The 19,760-nt window shown below is 41.5% G+C and overlaps 1 protein-coding gene across 5 annotated transcripts in view; it reads right to left on the bottom strand.

Annotated features, from left to right (window-relative positions):
- Nucleotides 1-19,760, bottom strand: part of KIF1B (kinesin family member 1B) — an 83,085-nt gene that overhangs the window by 6,778 nt on the left and 56,547 nt on the right. For all 5 annotated transcript variants that reach the window (XM_069035151.1, XM_069035154.1, XM_069035152.1 and 2 more), the window contains 18 exons: nucleotides 17,681-17,799; nucleotides 15,915-16,000; nucleotides 15,639-15,768; nucleotides 15,146-15,305; nucleotides 14,453-14,543; nucleotides 13,785-13,903; nucleotides 13,206-13,261; nucleotides 10,483-10,591; nucleotides 9,770-9,836; nucleotides 8,980-9,064; nucleotides 8,612-8,717; nucleotides 4,545-4,659; nucleotides 3,876-4,009; nucleotides 3,316-3,377; nucleotides 2,475-2,620; nucleotides 1,976-2,215; nucleotides 1,482-1,553; nucleotides 761-882 (listed from right to left, as the gene is read on the bottom strand). In XM_069035151.1, the coding sequence (XP_068891252.1) occupies nucleotides 761-882; nucleotides 1,482-1,553; nucleotides 1,976-2,215; nucleotides 2,475-2,620; nucleotides 3,316-3,377; nucleotides 3,876-4,009; nucleotides 4,545-4,659; nucleotides 8,612-8,717; nucleotides 8,980-9,064; nucleotides 9,770-9,836; nucleotides 10,483-10,591; nucleotides 13,206-13,261; nucleotides 13,785-13,903; nucleotides 14,453-14,543; nucleotides 15,146-15,305; nucleotides 15,639-15,768; nucleotides 15,915-16,000; nucleotides 17,681-17,799 (2,019 nt within the window). The remainder of the gene's footprint in view (nucleotides 1-760; nucleotides 883-1,481; nucleotides 1,554-1,975; nucleotides 2,216-2,474; nucleotides 2,621-3,315; nucleotides 3,378-3,875; nucleotides 4,010-4,544; nucleotides 4,660-8,611; nucleotides 8,718-8,979; nucleotides 9,065-9,769; nucleotides 9,837-10,482; nucleotides 10,592-13,205; nucleotides 13,262-13,784; nucleotides 13,904-14,452; nucleotides 14,544-15,145; nucleotides 15,306-15,638; nucleotides 15,769-15,914; nucleotides 16,001-17,680; nucleotides 17,800-19,760) is intronic.

Here is a 19,760-nt window from a genome sequence, read left to right as displayed (position 1 = left end):
AGATTAAAAAAAAGTAAATTGCAACAAAGCAAGTGAATGTGACAATGGAATTTAAACTCTATCTAAAGGCCAGCTTGAAGTTCTGTTCTCCAGCCCAGATTTAAGACACTGGGATCCTTTTGTACAATATTAAATAGCATTTTCCCTTGATATCTGTGGAAGAAAACAAGTTGTTTCCCCGCTACTTGTACCTCATTTCTCCCACTTCTCCCACTTCTCCCATTTCTCCCAAACATAATCAGAACACAGACATACTTCCTACTACTGTTTGATGCAAAATGTACTACTTCCTCAGCACTCCTCCCCTCAGGGATGTTCAACTGAGAAGGTACAAACTATGCCTTTCACTACATCGGTACTCCCAATTTAATCAAAAATATCTTGTATAGATACAGCTGAGAAAGATATACAAAGATTAATGGCCAAACTGGTTTATTCTGGCCGTTATTAGTAGACCTTTTCAACAGACCTCTGAAAAAACTTGTGGACTCTGCACAGAATAGATGCACTGGTCACTGGAACGACAAGCATCTGACTGTTCCCCTAACACAAAGGGAAAAAAAAACACTTCAAAAGAACAAAATGGGGAGAAAGAATTGTGCAGAGTGACTGGAGAAGTAAGGCAAGGGGGCTGTACAGAGAAGTATCTGAAAGTAAGGAAAGGAAGAAAAGAGGAAAGAGGAAAAAAACCCCAGAAAACAGCAAAGAAATCTGTGAAGCACTGAAAAGTGATGTTTTCCTTTTAATAAGTTACACTTACTTCTGATCAACTGAATTGCACCTGGAATCCACCAGAGAAGGGCAGGTAGATGAAGGGGTGAGGGTTGCACTGCTGAAACTGGACACGGACGGGTCCCGCCCAATTGGAGAAATATCCGAGAGCTGCAAGCACAAACACAGGGAAAGCATTACAGGGGTTGGTTTGTAGCTGATGTTCACTCCTGGCTGAACATGGCTTTCAGCAGGGAAGGCTCAGATAACAGAAAGGCATTTCCATCAGCCATTCCCCTACTCAGTAGGCAAATTTTAGCACAAACCACCACAAACCCATCTGGGGGTAGAAATACAGCACCACTTATGCAGACACAGCTTGTTATTATCAATGTCCTACACTTCTGATTATTCACACTCTGACTTCCTCAATGGATACAATATCATCCAGTTAGAAACTGGGTATTCCCTTTGCCTACAGGCAGAATTTTTAAGAGTCGATTTATCCTTTTACATAGGGAAAGTGTATGTAGGGAAAGACAGTAAGAGCCTGCTAATGAACTGGAAACTGTACTACTATTTCCAATTCCTGCCGTAGCCTAAGGAACCTGATGCTGAATAGCCAAATGCTTCCAATGGACTGAAAATAAAAAAATAATAAAATTAATATAAAGTGGTTTATCTTTTCATAGTATCAGCAGACTCCACGACCACAAAAATACTGCTATTGTACTACCAATAGAGTGTATCATATCACATGAAATATTTACCTTACAATCGCTGATGCTGTTGTACACCTGGTTGAATTCCCGATTGAAGGTATGAGTAAGGAGCTGCAGACACTAAAGGGGAAGGTGAGGGGAAACAAATGAGACACAGAGGAGAATTTTATATTTAGATTTTCATAGAAATTTGAACAGAAGTAATTTGCCAAGACACACTTGGCAGCTCATGAAAGAAAAAACAAATTCTAAACTGCTCTGAAAAATTACAGAAGAGGGGAATAATTGCTTCACTTGACAAAATTAGGAAGTTTTTACTGAACCACTAACACAGGGGAATGAGATACAGCCACAGCCCAAACCTACCCAGCAGCACTGGCTGGTGAGAGTGGCTTATCTCACTAACCAAGATGTTAAAATGAAACTCTCACAATACTGGATATTCACCAAGCTATCTGAGAAGTTCGTCATAGGGGATTATTGACCTGTAATCCCCCCTCTGGCACCCCAGCGGTCAGCAGGATGGTTGCCCCATGCCATACCTTGGTGGCCAGCTCCTTCTCCCGATCCACCAGGCTCTCGATGTCCGCGGAGTCGTAGCCGCTGCTCTCGCTGGGCGTCACCGCGCTCTCGAAGGTTGTGGTCGAAATCTGAGAGGAAATGCTGGTGGAGGTGCTGAGGGTTCCACTGCTCAGACTGGGAGACAACGAGTCACTCAGGGACTTGGGGATGCTGTCACCAAGCTTCTCACGAAGCAGAAGGAAATGTCGGGTTTTTTCCACCTAGTAAGAAAAGGAATCAGTATCGTCGGCTCCAGGAAGGTGCCTATTTTACAGACACTGAATTCTTAGGAACCTTTACTATTCATACCAGTAATTTTCCCCAGGGAAGGGAGTTTACAGTGGCACTGGAAATTGAATTTGCCTTTGTTGAATACACTGAGATTCTGAGCTGAAGTCTCTACTCAGCAGCCAGACGCACACTTTGTATCTTCTCTCTGGGAGAATTTATTTGAACCTGGACTTTGATCTCTTTACTCACCTCATGCAGCAGCTCCAGTTTCTCCAGTTCCCACTGATGCTCTAGAATGAGGCTGTCACCTCTGGGCCTCCAACCTGCCAGGTTCTCTTCTCCCCTCACATATGCCACAGAAGTATCTAGGACTTTCCTCCTCCTCCTCTGCATTCCTGAGCAGTAAAAAACAACACGAGATGTATTAAAAACATAACCAGAGGGGTGTCACTAAGAAACAATCAGCCATTTGCAAAGAACCAGCACTTCTGCTGTTTGGCTGGAAATACACAACACAAGGATTTCATTAACTGCAAATACACAACCAAAGATACTTGATTTAGTCCAGATTTCTTACTTCATTCAGATATTTTCTATTGAGCAAGATATAATCCAAACTCCTGCTCAGTCTAATTCAACACAAGAACTTGAGTTTTACATCTTAGAAGAAAAATACACAGATACACCATGAACTACATTCCTTCCAAGTGGTGAAGCTTGCATCAGAAATCAGCAACATCTTCAAAAGACAAGAAAAAGCTCTACTGCTGCAAAACCCAGTCTCAACTGTTAGTTATGAGCCACAGATTATGCCCCTAAGTCTAAGACTCAGGTACATGTGCTCAGTGTCCTGAGTTACCCACGTCAGAAAACGTCGAGCTTCCCATGAATTCTTGTTCACCAATGGTAAATACAGACCTGAGTCTAAAGTAAAAGCCTGAGTAAGTGTTTTATGGAATAGCAACATTCCATTGCTCCTATGAAACACAGGAACTGCTTCTGATCAGGACAGAAAAGTTTACTCCATTCTGCCTGAGAAATTTTCTGCAGTATTTCATATTTATCAGTGGAACACCCAGTCACTGCTTACCTGGACTTCCTGTGTCTGCCATTTTGCACAAACTCAGTTCATAGATCCCAGTTACTCGATTGCTGTTCACAGGAAAGCAGAAGAAATAAAAACACACTATTTATTATCTTCAGAAATAAAGTGCTTCAGCTTTAGCTCAGTGGTTCCCAAAGTAGAATTTTAAGCATAGTTTTTAGTTAAAATTAGATCTCAATTCTACTCTTGCACAGAACAGCCAGGACAGACTGCAAGATTCCCAAAAATGGCATTTCCCCATGTTCCCCCCCACCCTGCCCTGGACTTGGAGAGCAGGTGCTGCAGTAAATTCCAGCTCAGGATCAAGGTCATCTATGTGCAAGCTTGAAAAAAGGATCCCTCTTCCCAACTGTCAGTCTGGAAAAGAAGTCAGTAAAGAGAGAAACTATCGGAGTTTCACTGAAATAAATCAAGAAAGAACGTTCAAAACCAGACAGAGTAGGTAGAGTTTCAAGGAAAAAATAAAGAAAACTAAACTGCATCCTCTAAGAGAAAACACAAATACTGATCGAAAACATCAACACCAAAATTCTAACTGAACTTACGAGTCTGGAGATTTGGAGTAGCTGCTGCCGAAGAGGTTGCGCAGGGACCGTGGTGGGGAGATCTTGGCATCTCGGGAGTAAAACACCATACAAACATCCTTTGTGATAACAGCAGGCTGGATGCAGTGGTCAAGCTAAGAGGAACAGCAGCAATGAATGAATGAACAGCTGCAGCCAACTGTGCCAAGTTACACTCCTGCTCTTAGTGGGACAGCTTTTGAAATTTGTTCTTGTTTGGTTCTTTGGTGAAGGGTTTTCATATGTGTATCTGTGAAAGACAGCTGTCAAATTTCTTGATGCATCTGATGAGTGAAATAATTTTACTACACAAAACAAGTGTCTTGCACACAAAGCCAAGAGCTAAGCCACTGTTTGTAACACCAGTACCTACACAGCAATGTTCACTGATTTCAGTGGATTTTCAGATACAAAGATAGATAAAGCAAGGCTCAGAAAGATAAGATCACCAGTTTCTCTTGTGCTGCAAGGCAGTAATACCTTGACATCAAGAGGTTAACTGTGAGTACATTTTTTCCACCCTGTTCTCAGAAAATGAATAAATACTTTTACTGGCTTCAAGATTCAAATAATTTTGAATCTATTTCTCTTGCATACACTCTGTCCTGCCTCAAATAGTTTAGAGCCAGAAGGAAAGCACTAGTGTCTCACCTCCAGGTAAGCAGAAAGGGTCATGTAGATCTTCTCTCCATACGGTGTCACTCGATTGAGGAGGAGGGAGTTGTGCAAGGAACTATCCCAAACTGCCTCAAATCGGTAGAAAGTTCTGGAAAAAAGTACAGTAAAAGCTCAATAGTAAGAGTTCCTCTGCAGCCTTCTCATCACTCAGTGTAAAGCATCTCTTCCCTGACATCATCCTCCAGTGACGTGGATAACAAATACTTGAAGCAAAAACCTTCTCTTTATTTCCAAGATCATTTACTTCTACCTCAAACAGTGTGGCATAAGAGACCATTGCCTGCTACGAAAAAGATTCATCCAAAAGGGAAAAGAGGGAATGCAGAAAACAAAAGCTGTCATAGCACTACAGGGAAGTCAGCACTAAACAACTGTTTCTAAACAGAGAAAATTAATTTCTATCGCTTCAGGTGCAGTTCAGCCCAGCTAGACCTTAAAAGTACATGGGAAGATTCTTTTTTATAAGCAACACTCATTCCACACCGTATTTTAGGATTAACATATAGCAACAGAAGAGATCCCTCTAAGTATTAATCCTATAAAACCAGCAGCTTCTGACAGCTAATCAGGACAATTCTTAGGTAGGGTTAAGTCCTATATTCAAGTATAAATATTTCTTTCTATGTCCTATTTGCTTCAAGTGAAAACTTTGAGATCTAACAGAAACTTCTGTAAGACATTTCTTCAGTCTGGTACAAGGAAAGAGAGGAGCTAAAAGCTTCCACAGGTCTACCCCAGCAATCCAGAAGGTTCAACCAAAAAGTGAGAGACAGCATCACACACAGCACAGCTAAATCACCACATCTAAAGGCATCATTACACTCTCCCCTCTCTAGCTGGGGCTTGGGGAAATGAGCTTTCTCCTTTCTCACAGGCAGCGACTGATTTCAGGAAGGTCCCTTTGGAAAGAAGAGCTATGCCCCTATTCAGGAACGCAGCACACCTTTCCACACTGGTAACAGAAACAGAAGGTATTAATTCTTCATCACCTCTATACTTTTTATCCCCTTGCTACTTTTTATCCCATTTTGAGTCCAAATGATGTGGTACTAAAAGCAAGAAAGTACTTAATGTATATTATTTTTTTGAAATAAGTTTCATCTCTGAAGAATTTCTGTACTAATTCCCAACTCGGAAAAATAGAAGATGAAACTAAAGACTAAGGACAAACAGCAGGGTGGGGGTAGAAGAAATAACAAAATACAAAGCAAAGCAAAAAGAAACATGAAACAGCAGACATGTCAGAAACAAAGAGTTCAATCTCAAATAGAGCTCCCAAGAATCCCCTTTTTCTGATACCAATTACACAATTCCACGCTAATACATAAAGGCACCATGACCAGCAGTCAAGTGAGAACACTGCTAGATACTGTTTGTATCTGAAGAACCATATTTAGGAAACTACTTCTAAATAAGTTGTTTCTATTAAAAATAACAGAGAAACATAATCTAAAGGCCAAGTAATTGGTAGCTTTAAAAACACTGTGAAGCACTGTAAAGTACTAATCCTCCCTTGAGTTAGATTAGGCAAAGAGCACAGTTGTCCTCTAAGCCTTTACATATCTGCATTGAGTCCTTACATTTTAAACTTTCATCATGATTTAGTTATGGCAGCAAGCAATTTTTTGCTTGCAAAACTTCTAGCAAATTCCAGATCTACTCTCAGCGTGGAAGAGAAAGTAAAACCTGTCTGTTCACAGATGGAAAAACCACTCTATGTAGCCTCGGCATCAGCTCTGAACCCTTTGCCAAACAAGATTTCTCCTCATGGAGAGAGAACACAGGTGTAAATGTTCCTCAGTGCAGAAATACTACCACCCTCTTCAGTAAAATGATGTTTGGACAAACACCAAGATGAAGTCAAGCACAGCTTTGAGGCAGTTATTTTAGTGGATCTTTTCTAGCCAGGAAGGTAAATATACACAGCTTTGCCTGTCCAAACCAGAACTTGCTACAGTAGTTAATAGAGGGAGACAAAAACCAGAAGTGTGCAAACTCCTTTCAGCACAGCCAACAGCACATGGAGGAAAAGGGAGCTTGGAACACACAAAGCATGGAACACAGGAGAGACAGGTTAAATATGTAGTTAAAACTGTTCCTTAAGTGGATCTTAGCATTAGTGATAGGTGGTGAACTGGGAGCACTGAAGACTCTGTCTTCTCTTTTCCAGAGGCAGAGCACAGAAAACAAAGTGCCCCAGACTGTACAGCCACTGTGCCTGGCTGTGATCCCATTGGGAAGGTGAAACAGGAATCCAGCCTGAGCAGCTACTGCACATCTGGCTCCCCTGCCAGCTGGTAAACCAAGGAGTGCAACCATATGGTTAAATTTCAGATGCAAATCCAGCCCCAGAACAGTGGCTGAATAGCAGTCACATGGCAGCCACTGCTATTTGATCAGTGCAATTCAAGTAACCTCATCATTCAGACCCTTGGCTTGGTACTTCAAACAAGCAGCATTACAGAGTCAGAGACAGTGAGAAATTCCAAATTTAGTTCTTTGATACAGAACAAGGGAAGAAAATAGCAAGGACTACAAAAAGGGTCTATATTTGATGGCAGATTAGGAGAATCAGAAAGACTGCACAAAGGAAATTCTCTTAGTCTCACATGTGAAGGGAAGCTCACCTTCACAAGTCCCCCACTGAACTGTACCTGAATAACCCTCTGACACAAAGGAAGAGGAAGACTACTTCTGGAAGAGCTAAGAGGTATGCTAACAGAATTCAGTAAAAGCTAAGAGGGAAGTGGCAGCAACACAAATGGGACATAAAGTATTCTATTTTCAAGAATCTTTATGTACAAAGGAAGCAAACAAAAAATACCTAGGCATATCCTTATCAAGAAAGAGCCTGTAAAAACATAGAAAGAGCTTCAGTTAGTGCAGCCAAAAGCAGAACAGAAAAGCAACAGCTGAGAGGAACAGAACAAGTGGACTTAAAAAACAAAACAAAGTGAAAAACCCCACAGGAAAGCAGCAAACAAGTCTGCAGACAACAAGCAAACATAAGACATATCCTTTACCGGGGCCTCAATCCCATTCCACCATGCACTCATGCCACAACTTAAACCTCGGCATTTTGGGATGAAATGGCCAACAGCTTCATCACACTCATCCTTCACCCAAGCTGCCCACCTTATAGGAAACTACAGAGATATAGAGGAATTTATTGGAACAGAACAGAAAGCACAGAGCTTTCCAACTGCAAATCCAATAGTATCAGACAGGAAACCAGCAACAGTCTCCCTATTTTCCAGTTATATTGATCCATTAATTCAAACACACTAAAATACACGCTTCTCAGCGGAAGATACTAACTGCCAATCCCTCTGTCCCTGCCTGCCTTTACAGACACCAGGCGGCAGAGAGGCATCCCATAGGCAGGAGCAGCACCTCAAATCTACCTTTAATGCCACAGGTGTTTCAAAGTCCAGGCCTCTAACAGAGAAGGAAGAACTCCAGAGCTTGGAAGGATCCCACCTCCGGCATTCAGCAGGTGCAGCAGAGATGGACTCAAACCTTCCTCCCCTCTGGAAACAGCCGTTCAGAGCCCCATTCCAGGGATACTCCTGCTTTGCACCAGCTGAACAGAGCCAGAGAGCAGTTAAGTGACTGCTGTCAGAGCAGGGAGAGGCTGTGCCCAATGCCCTCCTCTGCCTCTGCCTCGCTGCACTTGGTTGCAGACACTGAAGCAGAACCATGTGGAGTCTGAGCTTTATAGCAGTGAGGGACATACAGAGCCACAATCCCCTCAGCCAGGGGCCCTGCTGCTGCCAGACTGCAGGGACATGGAGCTGGACTCAACTTGTCATACATCCGCATAAATCCACAAATTATGAAGTTGAATTTACAAAGTGTGGCTCCAACTTAAACTGTCACATGCTCGCTTCAGGAATAATATGCACACATCTATAAATATATCTCCCAAAATTGTCCTTGTACTTCAGTGCTGTATTCTAGCACCAAACCTTGATGTCAGTTTAAAAGTTTGGTCAAACAAATTTCAGATTCCTACTGGAATGCTCACTTCCTTCACTTACCTGTTGGAGCTGTGAGAGGATTTCAGGTATTTTGCAGAGATAATATTCAAAGACAGAATGGCATCCACAGCAGCTTCATCTACCTCTGCTTTATTTCTTATACGCCCTGAAAAGGGGAGGAGGAGGAATCAATTAAAATTCAAACTGCAACACAAAAGGAATTTGTTTTCCCAAATATCATTTCAGACAACGTGATTAACAAGCAGCTCTAAGCGGAAGTTGCAAAACTTAAATTTTTCCTCTGGATCTTTTTCAAAATCCTCCTCTCACAGGCAATGCTCATTAAAATGACAGAATCTGATACAAAGAGAAATTACCAGCAATAGTTTTTCTTCCTTACAGAGCAAGATGCAAAACCATTTACTCACCAACCACCAGCTCTCGTACATCTTTCCAGTGCAGCTCACTGCCCTTCTCATGGATAATGGTGACTGTGATTCTCCGCTGGATTCCCTGGTAGAGTTCAGAAACAAAAACACTGGTGAAGTATTCACACATCGTCTATTTTGCACTTATACCGCAAAAGTGAAGCAAATAATACCATTTAAAGGAGCCTGTAACTGAACAAGCACCTCTTTGTTTCAGGGCCCTAACATTCACTTCCAAGGGATGTTATATTCTCATATGCAAAAGAAATTAAATGCTTTCCCCTCCTCACTCCACAAAGGCAGAGTAGGAAAAATATAACTTTAAACCTATATACCATATTTAACTAGGATCATCTTTATAATCTAGCTAAAGACAAATTATTATTAAAGACTATAAGAGGCATTTAAGACGCACTGAGATACGGCCACTTCATAGATTATGTGTCATAACCCCAAGCAGTGAGAGAGCAAATGGAAGTTGAGTCTACACAAACTTTGTGTATCCTTAGAGATGTTGGAGAACACTGAAGGCACAAATTCCTGCTTTTTAAAAGGCGTTCATCTTTTGTGAGTGGGATGCCCACTGATAAGCAACAGGAACAGCAATATCCTGGCGGCCAAGCAATCTCCTCGTAGCCCAAAGCTAACAGACTAAGCACAGACTGAGAGATTCTCACCCTAGCACTGTCACTGCACAGCTGTGTGGGAAAGGAGATGCAAACCCCAGTCAGCAGCATCCCCTCCCTCCCTGCAGAGATAACACTTGCTGTTCCACAGCTTTCATCAGTACCTGGTGAAGCAGAAAGGTCCCCTGGCAGGGCAGGCCCCCGGTGTGATCCACAATAGCAGGGATGTACCTGTGTGAGACAGTGAATCAACAGGCAGGAAAGATGTGCCAGCACAGCAGCTTCTGCTGCCAGCAGGTTCCTCTCCTTGTAGCAGCTGAAGATGTAAGAGTGTGTCCTTCTACCTACTCTCCCAACAGGCTCCTTCTGGCACTACAGGATCAGTGAAACATGGAAGTATCATACACTGTACTTGCAGTATTAGTGGAAAACTCTGTGGAACTCACTTCTCAATATAACCCCTAAAAACCTGTCAGGGGAAAACCTCTGTAGCAGAGATGAACACAAACCAGGGTCTGCTATGTGACTTCTGGAGCATAAAGTCTCCAGTGTCCCAAAGAATCCAAACTCATGGCCTACGCAAGGGAAGTTTTCCCGGTGCCTCCTCAGCCTCTGTGCCTGGAATTTCACAGTAGAAAGACCCCTCCAAGCGTGAAAGAATGCTTTCCAATGGGGAAAACTATTGCCAGCAGATTTGGTCCTTTCCAATGGGGAAAACTATTGCCAGCAGATTTGACCCCCCATCACTACAAACCAGCCAGCCCCCACACATGACAACTGCTAAACATCAACCTGGTCTGAACAGAACACAGGGAAAAAAAACCCCAAAAATCTCATAAACCGCTGCTCTTGAAACACATATTAATACAGGACTTACTCTCCTGTTGGCTCCAGTTCACTGATCTCAAACCACACAAGGAGGTCGTATTTGCTCACACTCTGGCCCAAACTGGGCTTGCTCACAGTATTCAGCTTTGTAGCTGGCACTTAAAGAAAGAAAAAAAAGAAAGAAGAAAAAAAGAGTGGTTTACAAAGACTGAACAAGTAAAGCTTACTCAGAGCTCACAGGAACATGCCATTTCAGAGATCCTACATATTCTATGTACATAGGCAGACCACAGCTTTTGCCATGAAAATTATGTTGCTTACAGCAATCATTATTTCTGTAAGAGTTGTTTTTTAAATCTAGGTTACTAGAATTAATTTTAAAAAAAACCTGAAAGTTAAATAATGAAACAAAAGTGCATCCAAAGAGTCTGGAAAAATACACAGTCCCTCTAGATCCACAGAGAAGTTTCCTCAAATGTGCATCAGTTGCTTTATGGCTTAACAGTTTGTGATTTAGAATTGCTGAGGTCTGTTCATCTGCAGCATTACTCACCCATAAAGTACATTTCATCTTCCCCACAGAAGAGGAAAAGAACTAAAAACTTCAGTCTTCACTTCTTCATTTTACAAACTGCCAGACTCCTGCACCACTTGGTCAAGATATTGTGTATTTAAAAAGGCAGAACAAGACTTATTCCAGAGCCTTAATCCTGCCAAAGTATGTTTCTGGGCTCCTTATCTCTTGGTATTAGTGATTATTACCAGCCAGATCCTCTCTGATTCCTTTCACACAAATGTAGTGATAAACCATGTTAAGAAAAAATAAAAGAGACTGCTTAAATTCTAGAAATAACCTGATACTCCCTCACACATCATACGTTTTAGTTATTACATGCCTTCTCTCATCTGTTCACTCATTACCTTTTTGTAAATGGGAACATTTTAAAAGCCTAGTTCTGTATACTCTGATGGACTTTTGTAACTCTGCAACTGATTTTCCAATTTTTTTCTCCTTCTACATACTAACCCCACTGCTTTTATTAAGCCAAATAATTATTCCCCCTTCCACCTCTCAAGCCCCAATCTTCCTTGCTCAGGTGTTCTTTAGGTTCTCCCACCTTGACACCTCTGTGTATCCTTCAGCTTCCACCATGACTCAATTTCCCATGCACTGGAAGGACATAACAGCCCCCAGTTAAAACAGGTCCTTACAGGCGTGCCTGAATGTTCTCTTTTGAGTTCTGTTTCTTTTCTAGGTAAAATAGCAGCTGCCTCAGAGGGACAGATTTTACAGCAGTCAGTTATTCACAGCGCAGCTCCATCCTGTGAGGTAGCAAGCTTGAGGCTTTACCTTCCCATACATTACTCGGGGTAGTAACTCTCTTACCCCCAGTCACCTCATGCAGTTGCACATGAACTCACTACAGCCAAAGGAACATCAAACACACAAGTAACTCAAGTTTACTGCTAAGCAGAGAGACTCAAAAGCACCAGAAGAGAAAAACAACAGAAAGACACATTTAACTAAACATGAAAGTTTGGTTCTAGACGTTCTCACAGACTTGCTCTGGTACAATTAATAACAAGCATGACTTTTTTTTGAGTTAAATAAAACAGAATACAAATGGAAGTGAGGAATAGCACTGTTAGTGGCAGAAGGAAGATGAGTGAAAAGGAAACCTATACAGAACACAGCAGAATGTTTCCTCTATACCTGCCTGTGTTTTCATATGCATTTCTCATCCCAGTGTCACAAAACTATGCAGAACACAGAGAAAATCAGAGGTCCTGGAAGTTTCAGGGAACAGAGGCAGTGACACACAAAAACCTCTGACTCCCAGCACACTGGAGTCTACAGACTGTCTCTGTGGTTCTCTCTAAAAGAGCCCTAAATTTAAGCACAGCATCATCCTTCCATGACCACAAGCATGGCAGCTTCTACTCCTAAGAATACTACATGATGAAGGAAAAAGGAATTTTGAAGCACATTTTGGAACTACTTCTACATCTATCACAGACCAAGTGTGGCTACTAACCATCTCTTTTAGGAGCCCTCTCACTCTGACAACTGGGAACAGGCAGAAAGAGAAAAGGTGGCAGCTGGTCAGCTCCATCCTGGAAAGCAGCCACAGCAGAGGAGGCAAGCACGTTGGCATGCTCGGAGAGTGTGTTCAGCACATGCACGTTTACATAGCCAGACATAAGGTACCTAATCAACTCAATCTTCCTTTCATGGTCTGCAGGGGGAATGGAACACACACAAAAAAAGGATGGTAGAAACATGCAGGTGAGAGAAAGATGGAGAAGGAGGAAATTAAAGGTGAAATGGAAAAAAAAAAATCACAAAAGAGTTCAGCATGCATTATTCAAATTAAGCAAAGAAAACCAAGGATCATTGCAACAAGACTAGCTCACTAAAAGAGAACGTGAGAAAGCAAAAAGATAAAGCAATTAATGAATAAGCAAATTTAAAGTCAAGTGCTCAGTAAGTACAGGAAGAGCCATAGCCAGATCTCATGGAGTATAGTCAACACCTCAGGAATGGCATTCTACCCTCTAATGAACCAAGCAGCACTTCCTGCAGAGGAGGTTGAGAAGAAATAAAAATAAAGCACATAAAGAGGGCAGAGAGTCAGCAAAGACAGATTCAGTGCCCCTTGTACCACTCACTCCATTTACATTTCTTGGTGTCCTGGATACCTCAGGAATACGCTACAACCTCCATTTTTAGTAGCAGACCTGTGAGGTACAGAATTAGAGAGCCGTTCTCACCTGGCTTTGACAGCGGCATAGGGGGAGGAAAGAATCTTCGAGAAGGCTGTGGAGGGCTACAGAGAAATGAAGAGTTATCAATACAGAGGCAGTTAAACATAAGAAATATACACAAGTGCACACACATGCACCTTTGTATACACACCTATTTTTGTCTCTAAAAGTATCTTCACAATTCTATGAAGACAGGTAAATATCACCTGTCAGGAAAACAAGGGGGCTCAGCACACTTCTCAGACTAACCTACGCTCTTTTGCTATTCTAACTTAACCAATCCTAGGAGCACTGTTGAGGTTTTCCCAGAGCTCACAAACCACTGCTGGAGTTTCCAGTATTCCCAGTGCAGTGCTCCAATCACCAAGGTGTTTGCAGGGTGGACTGGCAGAACAGCCTCCCATGTTTGAGACAGCAGAACAATTCCATCGGTCACTACACTGGGTAAACACGCCTCAGCCAGCACTTTTACCTCCACCAGGAATTCTGCTTGTGAGGGTGTGGTGTACAATTTCAGGAGTACAAAAAACTGCATAACCTGAGCATGATCCCCAAGTGCCTTTATGCCAGGCTAGTGACCAATACCTGTTGAGATCCTGTCCTTGCAGGTGGAGAGGATGCTGCTGATAATGTCCAAAGACTTCAAAGACAATAGGCTTTGTTTTGATGTACTCCACAAATGATTCTGTAACTTCCACAGCAATCTATTTCAAAAGTGAGGAAAGAAAATGAGACATTCAAAAAAGGAAATCTCTTTTAGGAGTCTGTATTTTTCATATCACTTAGTGTCAGTCACAGTAAAAGCAACTGCATTCCCTTTTGGTTTAGGCACTAGTTCTACTCTTTGATAAAGGAGAAAATTAAAGCCTCAGTATCAGGCATTTCAAGTAGAAGAAGAGGAGGCTGCGTGTAACCAAAGGATTACACAGTTCATAAAAATAGATATATCCAGTTCATCTGAGATCATGAGCACCACTATTCACACATATATTTTATTTCCTGAATTCTAGACTGTTTTCATTGAACATCCTGGAAAGGAAACACAGAATTCAATGGCAGGAAGTAGAGGTGAAAAAGAAGAGTTAAATTTGCCACAAAGAATCATTCTGTGTTTTGCTTTGTGGTGGGGATTATATCGTTCACCTGATCACTCCTATTACTGTCTATTCTTAAGAATTCCCCTGGCCTTGAAGGACACACACAACTCCCAGTGCTGATACAGGCAGTTACTGCTCATGGAAAGCTTTACTTACATTCTGAACGTGGTAAAATCCAAGGGGAGTCCCTCGGCCATTGTTTTTGAGAGGTTCTGTTGAGAAAGCTTCATCATGTCGATGTAAAAAGCTTAAAAAAAAAAATAGAAATCAGCCACCACAGAATGGTTTAATGAAGACTGCTGTGCTCTGAATCCAACCCTGAAAAGAAATCCTAAAGCCCTAAAAGAAGTGTATTCTGCTGGAACTTTAGAAGCAGTTGAGAGACAGCCTAAAGCGAGGAATACCATAGTCTTGTGGGACCATAATTCCTGTACTTGTTTTATGTCTTTATTATTCCTTTTTATTCTCTTCCTTAAGAACCCAAGCCTAAGACCACCTTCACTTGAGAAGTACTGATTTCCTCAAGGGTCATGCAGCTTTCATTCAAACGGGCATATGTACAATCTAGTATTGAATTTTTCACATTTAAAGCTTAAAACCTTAAGATATCTATAAACTAGTAACTTATGAGTCCACTTTGATTCCTAATTCCTTTCTGCAAAACTTTGCTCCTTAATACCTGCTTAAGGGAAAGTGCGGACTAGGAACTCCAGTAAGTGATAAGGTGTTTTTCTCTGCTGTACAACACCTCCACCCATTCAAAAAGTTCTCAGAGTTCCACTGCCCACTATTCTTTGCTCTTTCTATCAAACCATTAATTACCTAATGCAAGTAAAAACAAATTCTTACTTGAACTGGCAGAAAATATCTGCATATTCGGGCAGAATGCCACTGGCCTGGAGCACTGTCACACGGAAGGTAAACACACTGCCCAGCTTCAGGTGATCACCAATTTCCTCAGTGAATCCTTCCATAGTCATCTTTCCATCCAAAGTGGCTGACTTCAAGTCTTAGGGAGAAAAAATACATCCCACATGAAATGATTTTTTCCTTTTTTTTTCTCCTCTCTTTTCTTAAAATATTTCTTCAGGAGACAGTTTAGTCCCATCACACATTTTTTTTTCCCCTTTTAAACCCAAAAGATCCAAATACCTGGGAACAGTTTTTCAGCACAGTTCTTCAAATGAATAAGTCCAGGATCTCTCATATTCAACCCATTGCTAACACCTCTCCCCTAACTATCACATTCTTGAAGGACACTCAGAACTCCTTTCTGTGACTGACTGAAAGTGTCCCAAATTTCCCAGAAGTTCTCCAAAACTACCACATATTTCTTGCTTACCCAGCTCATTCATTCTGTTGATCTCCTCTGGAGGAGTGGTAACCTCTGAATTCTGTCCTTGCCCTTCCACAATTCTTAATTCCTCCAGTGACAGTCCAGACCGAGTCATCGCAACTGAAGAAAAATCACTCTGAAAGATTAAATGAAGTGGCTTGTAATAGACTCCTGCAGTTTCTGGGTTTGCCATCCCCTTCTTTCCCTACAACACATGTTCTTTATGTAGAAGCACAAGCTGCTACACTCAAAGATACCTAACTCAATTTTAAGAATTCTCACCTTATCAAAATACTCATTGTCAAATGAAATTTTAGCTGTTCCAGACTGTCGAATACCAGATCCATAATCTGGGGCTTCTTCATCCGCTAAAAAAAAATAGGGAAAAAAGAAGATAGATAAATAAATGATGGGGAGGAGAAGGGAGGCCCGCAGAGTTATCCAAATGGAAATTTTCACTATAATGGAAACCAAAATGGAAAGCAGAAGTGTCATCCAGTTACAAGTTGGAGTAAGTGCTGGAAAAGATCATGTCAGACCTGTCCATCAGGAACTCAAGTGGGGGAAAACAAGTCAAGCTGTGAAGTTTCATTCTGAATATACTTAACTGTAGAGAATTTTGAATGCAAACCAACTTTAGGACTAATTTTCATTATTTATTTACTTCTGATTATTATACCGAGGTAAACTAACATCTAAAATTCTGTAGCCATGAACTCAGCAGTAACACTAACAAAGCTCCACCAGGACATGCTGGAAGTCTTAATGGTGGATCTGTCCATACAATCTGCTCATTTCACCTCTTCCTCTTCACAGAAAGCAACAACAACAGGGCCTGGTTAAATGCCAGGGTTTCTTTTCACAGTAAACGCATGCTCACAGGAGAAATCCCAAGATTTAGAATGTGCGCCAAAGCTTTGCTTAGGGATCAAATAATGCCACGGCCCTTTTTCAAGGTATGTCCCCCGTTCAATTTCTATTAGCCATGGTGTATTCTGTTCATTTGGATGGATAAAAAAAAGTATTTATTTGGAAATATTCAGTTGATGCTAAGGAGACCAAACCAAACTAGACTTTTGTAAACATTAAACCAGATTTTAATTCACTTGCTTTAATGCCTGCCAGAGTGAGTCTTAGACATCTTCAGAGTCTGAGTTTCATTATACGTTCCCATGGAGAGTGAAGCTTCCAGGGTTACCCTACCTAAACAAGCAAGAACTGCTGGCAGCTGGCCGCTGCTGGAAAGTGGAAATTATGGGAAGGATCCGTGCCCCCACCAGCATGGATAAGGCATGGCACTACCAACAGCCCACCTCACACTGAGCAAGTCTAAAACATCAGCGACTGAGCAGTGAACTGCAGTTAACTCTGGCACACACACAATGGCAGTTCAGCACTGGATGAGGCTGTTACCACCCCATATATCTACTCTTCTGAAAAGAATTCCTGGTGATTAAACACTGTGTTAAAGCAGCTTCTAAGTCTCCACACTTTTCGTGAGGCAATGAAGGGGGAAACTGCTGCTGATTTCTGTTTATATCATGCTGAAAACCATCAGTGCAGGAACTTCTTCACATGCTCTTGCCAGACCCCTGAGGAGCACATTTCTGAGCATTATTTAAAGGGATAGTTTGAGCACAGCTAAAACTTGCTACATTTAACTTTGATGCAGGTCACCACAATTATCAAACCATGTACTCTTCTCCATTATTTATACTGGTGCCAGAAAGAAAAAGCTTTGCTTTAGTTCTAGTTCTCAGACTTATTGACAGTAGTTAAAACTTCCACAGTCCTAAAAAGCAGTGTTGCATTAGCTGTCAGGTATAAACTTCAGTGGTCAACATCATCATAATTTTAAAACCTTTTGATCAGTAACATTATTTCAAGACTTATTCATGCTCGGCCCATATGGTGAAATAACGAATGAGATCATTTCAATAGCAACAGAGAGCAAGTGTTCTTTGCAACATGAAAGTTATTCAGGTTTGACTATCAGGAGAATGGCTTGATTGGTAAGCCTGGTTTTTGAAGGTGCAGAAGTCTCTCACCTGCTATGGCCTGCACAGCCACGCGCAGGAAGCCCCGCACTTCTCCCTTCTCGCTGACAACAGCCACCCTGTGGATCAAGGGCACTGGGTACAGCAGGTTGCTCAGGTACACGAATGCTCTGGTGACAGGGAGGAGAGAAACACAGCCAGCATTAGGAATCGTGTGCCAAACCCAACTGCAGTGTCTGCTCGGCTCCTGGGACAGTCAGATCTCAGACACTCCATCTCTTAGACCTGCAAGAGGTCCTGGATCCATCCTGCCCACACAGGAGGTCCCGGATCCATCCTGCCCACACAGGAGGTCCTGGATCCATCCTGCCCACACAGGAGGTCCCGGGTCCATCCTGCCCACACAGGGCTCTGGCCAAGCCAAATGCAGCCACCAAATGCTCTCAGTCAGAGCTTACTGGGACCCAGGGCTTACATGAATGAGTCACAGACACAGGAAGGACACCGTTTAAGAGGATGGCTGTATGGAAGGTAACTGGAGATGCACTACAGTTGTGAATGGAGCTGTTAGCAAGCTGGTAGAATCTATTAGGGAACTACTGATTATAAACAATGAGGTAGTTGGAAGGGATAAATTAAAAAGGAATTGAGCTACTGTGCTCACACAGCCTCAAATTTTTACTGAACATATAAAACCACTCTTAAAAACAGATTGACTGAATGTTTTCTCCTATATTCCTTTGATAACACTGCGTGCAGAATAATCAGAAACCCACAATAAACCATAAGTCATCACTTAGGTTTCTTGGAAGATTCGCTGAATGTACAGATAGTGGAAGACTGACAGTCTCCACAGGTAAATCTCTTTAGGAGCATTTTATTTATTTCTTCGAAAAAACGAAACAAGTAAGACATGACATCACTACTCTAGAGCAACCACTTAGAAATTACAGTTTACAAAAGGAAAAGCAGCATTTAGGCCCCGTAGGGGACGATCCTGCCACACACTAACTTTTAAAGTTATATACAAGCAGGGTCCATTTTGGAGCAGTAAGGTAACCAATCTAATTGTACAGATTTTAATTAAAAGTCAGAGTAAAGTTATTAAGTTATTTTATGTTTCTGCAGTGAATTGCAGTAGTTTTTAAAGCATCACACTTCAGTGGAATCAGCTTGAGCAAAACATTAAATGTTGAAAAGCTCAACAGGTCAGCTAAAGAACAGCTCTCAGCAAGGGGAAAATATGGAAGGTTTTATTTATTGAGTGAGCTGTTTCAGAAGAGTACTGAGATGCACAGAACTTTAACCAATAGTTTTACCAGTCATTAACTTTAAAGTTTCTAATGATTTAATTTTAATAAATTTATGCACATTAAATTATCCTAAACAATAGTAATTTGTTTAACTAATTTCCTCCTTACAGTTCTTTTTATTAGTCTTTAGTACTATGTACAATTAATTCCTGTAATTTATCACTGTTATTGTTTAACATTCCTAGGGCAAGTCCTGCATGACAAAAGGGAAGTGTTGCTCCTTGGGTTCACATGCCCATTCCAAGGATGAATGAATTCTTTTGAAATGACAAGGAAGTCAAACAGGTGTCAGTCATGAACCAAAGACACAAAAATAATGCTACTAAAATAAAAGTGGTGACACAATGCAATGGAGAAGAGGATGATTAATATGGCTGTAAAAGTAGCAAAACAAAAAAATAAAGAAAACCATACAACAACAACAACAAAAAACAACCGCAACGTAACACTTCACTAAGATTAGGATTTAATTCCTTTTCAGTCTGCTTCAAAGTGAGGTTAAGCACTGATAAAGCAGGGGAAGGGAGAAGAGACTAAATTTAAAGTAACAAAATTAGAAGTTTAATTTTATTTTTTCCCTCTAACATTTTCATTTTGGCTTTGAAGTTTCAGGTGATGCTCATCTGAGAAAACAGCATCCAACCACACAAGAAAACAGTCCCTGAAACTGGAATTGTTCACTTGGACTGGATCAGGGATGGAGTTCGGGAAGGTACGTGGTTCTGTGCTCAACACGGAAAACACACCCAGTTTGAAAAGCACATTTCAAGCCAGGGAGAACGGACATTTCCCAACAGAACAGAAGCCAAAGAGCCTTG

The sequence above is a fragment of the Aphelocoma coerulescens genome, chromosome 21, assembly GCF_041296385.1.
Source record: "Aphelocoma coerulescens isolate FSJ_1873_10779 chromosome 21, UR_Acoe_1.0, whole genome shotgun sequence".
Taxonomy (NCBI): domain Eukaryota; kingdom Metazoa; phylum Chordata; class Aves; order Passeriformes; family Corvidae; genus Aphelocoma; species Aphelocoma coerulescens.
Note: the sequence above shows the minus strand (reverse complement) of the source record. Positions and strands in the feature narration are given on the sequence as shown.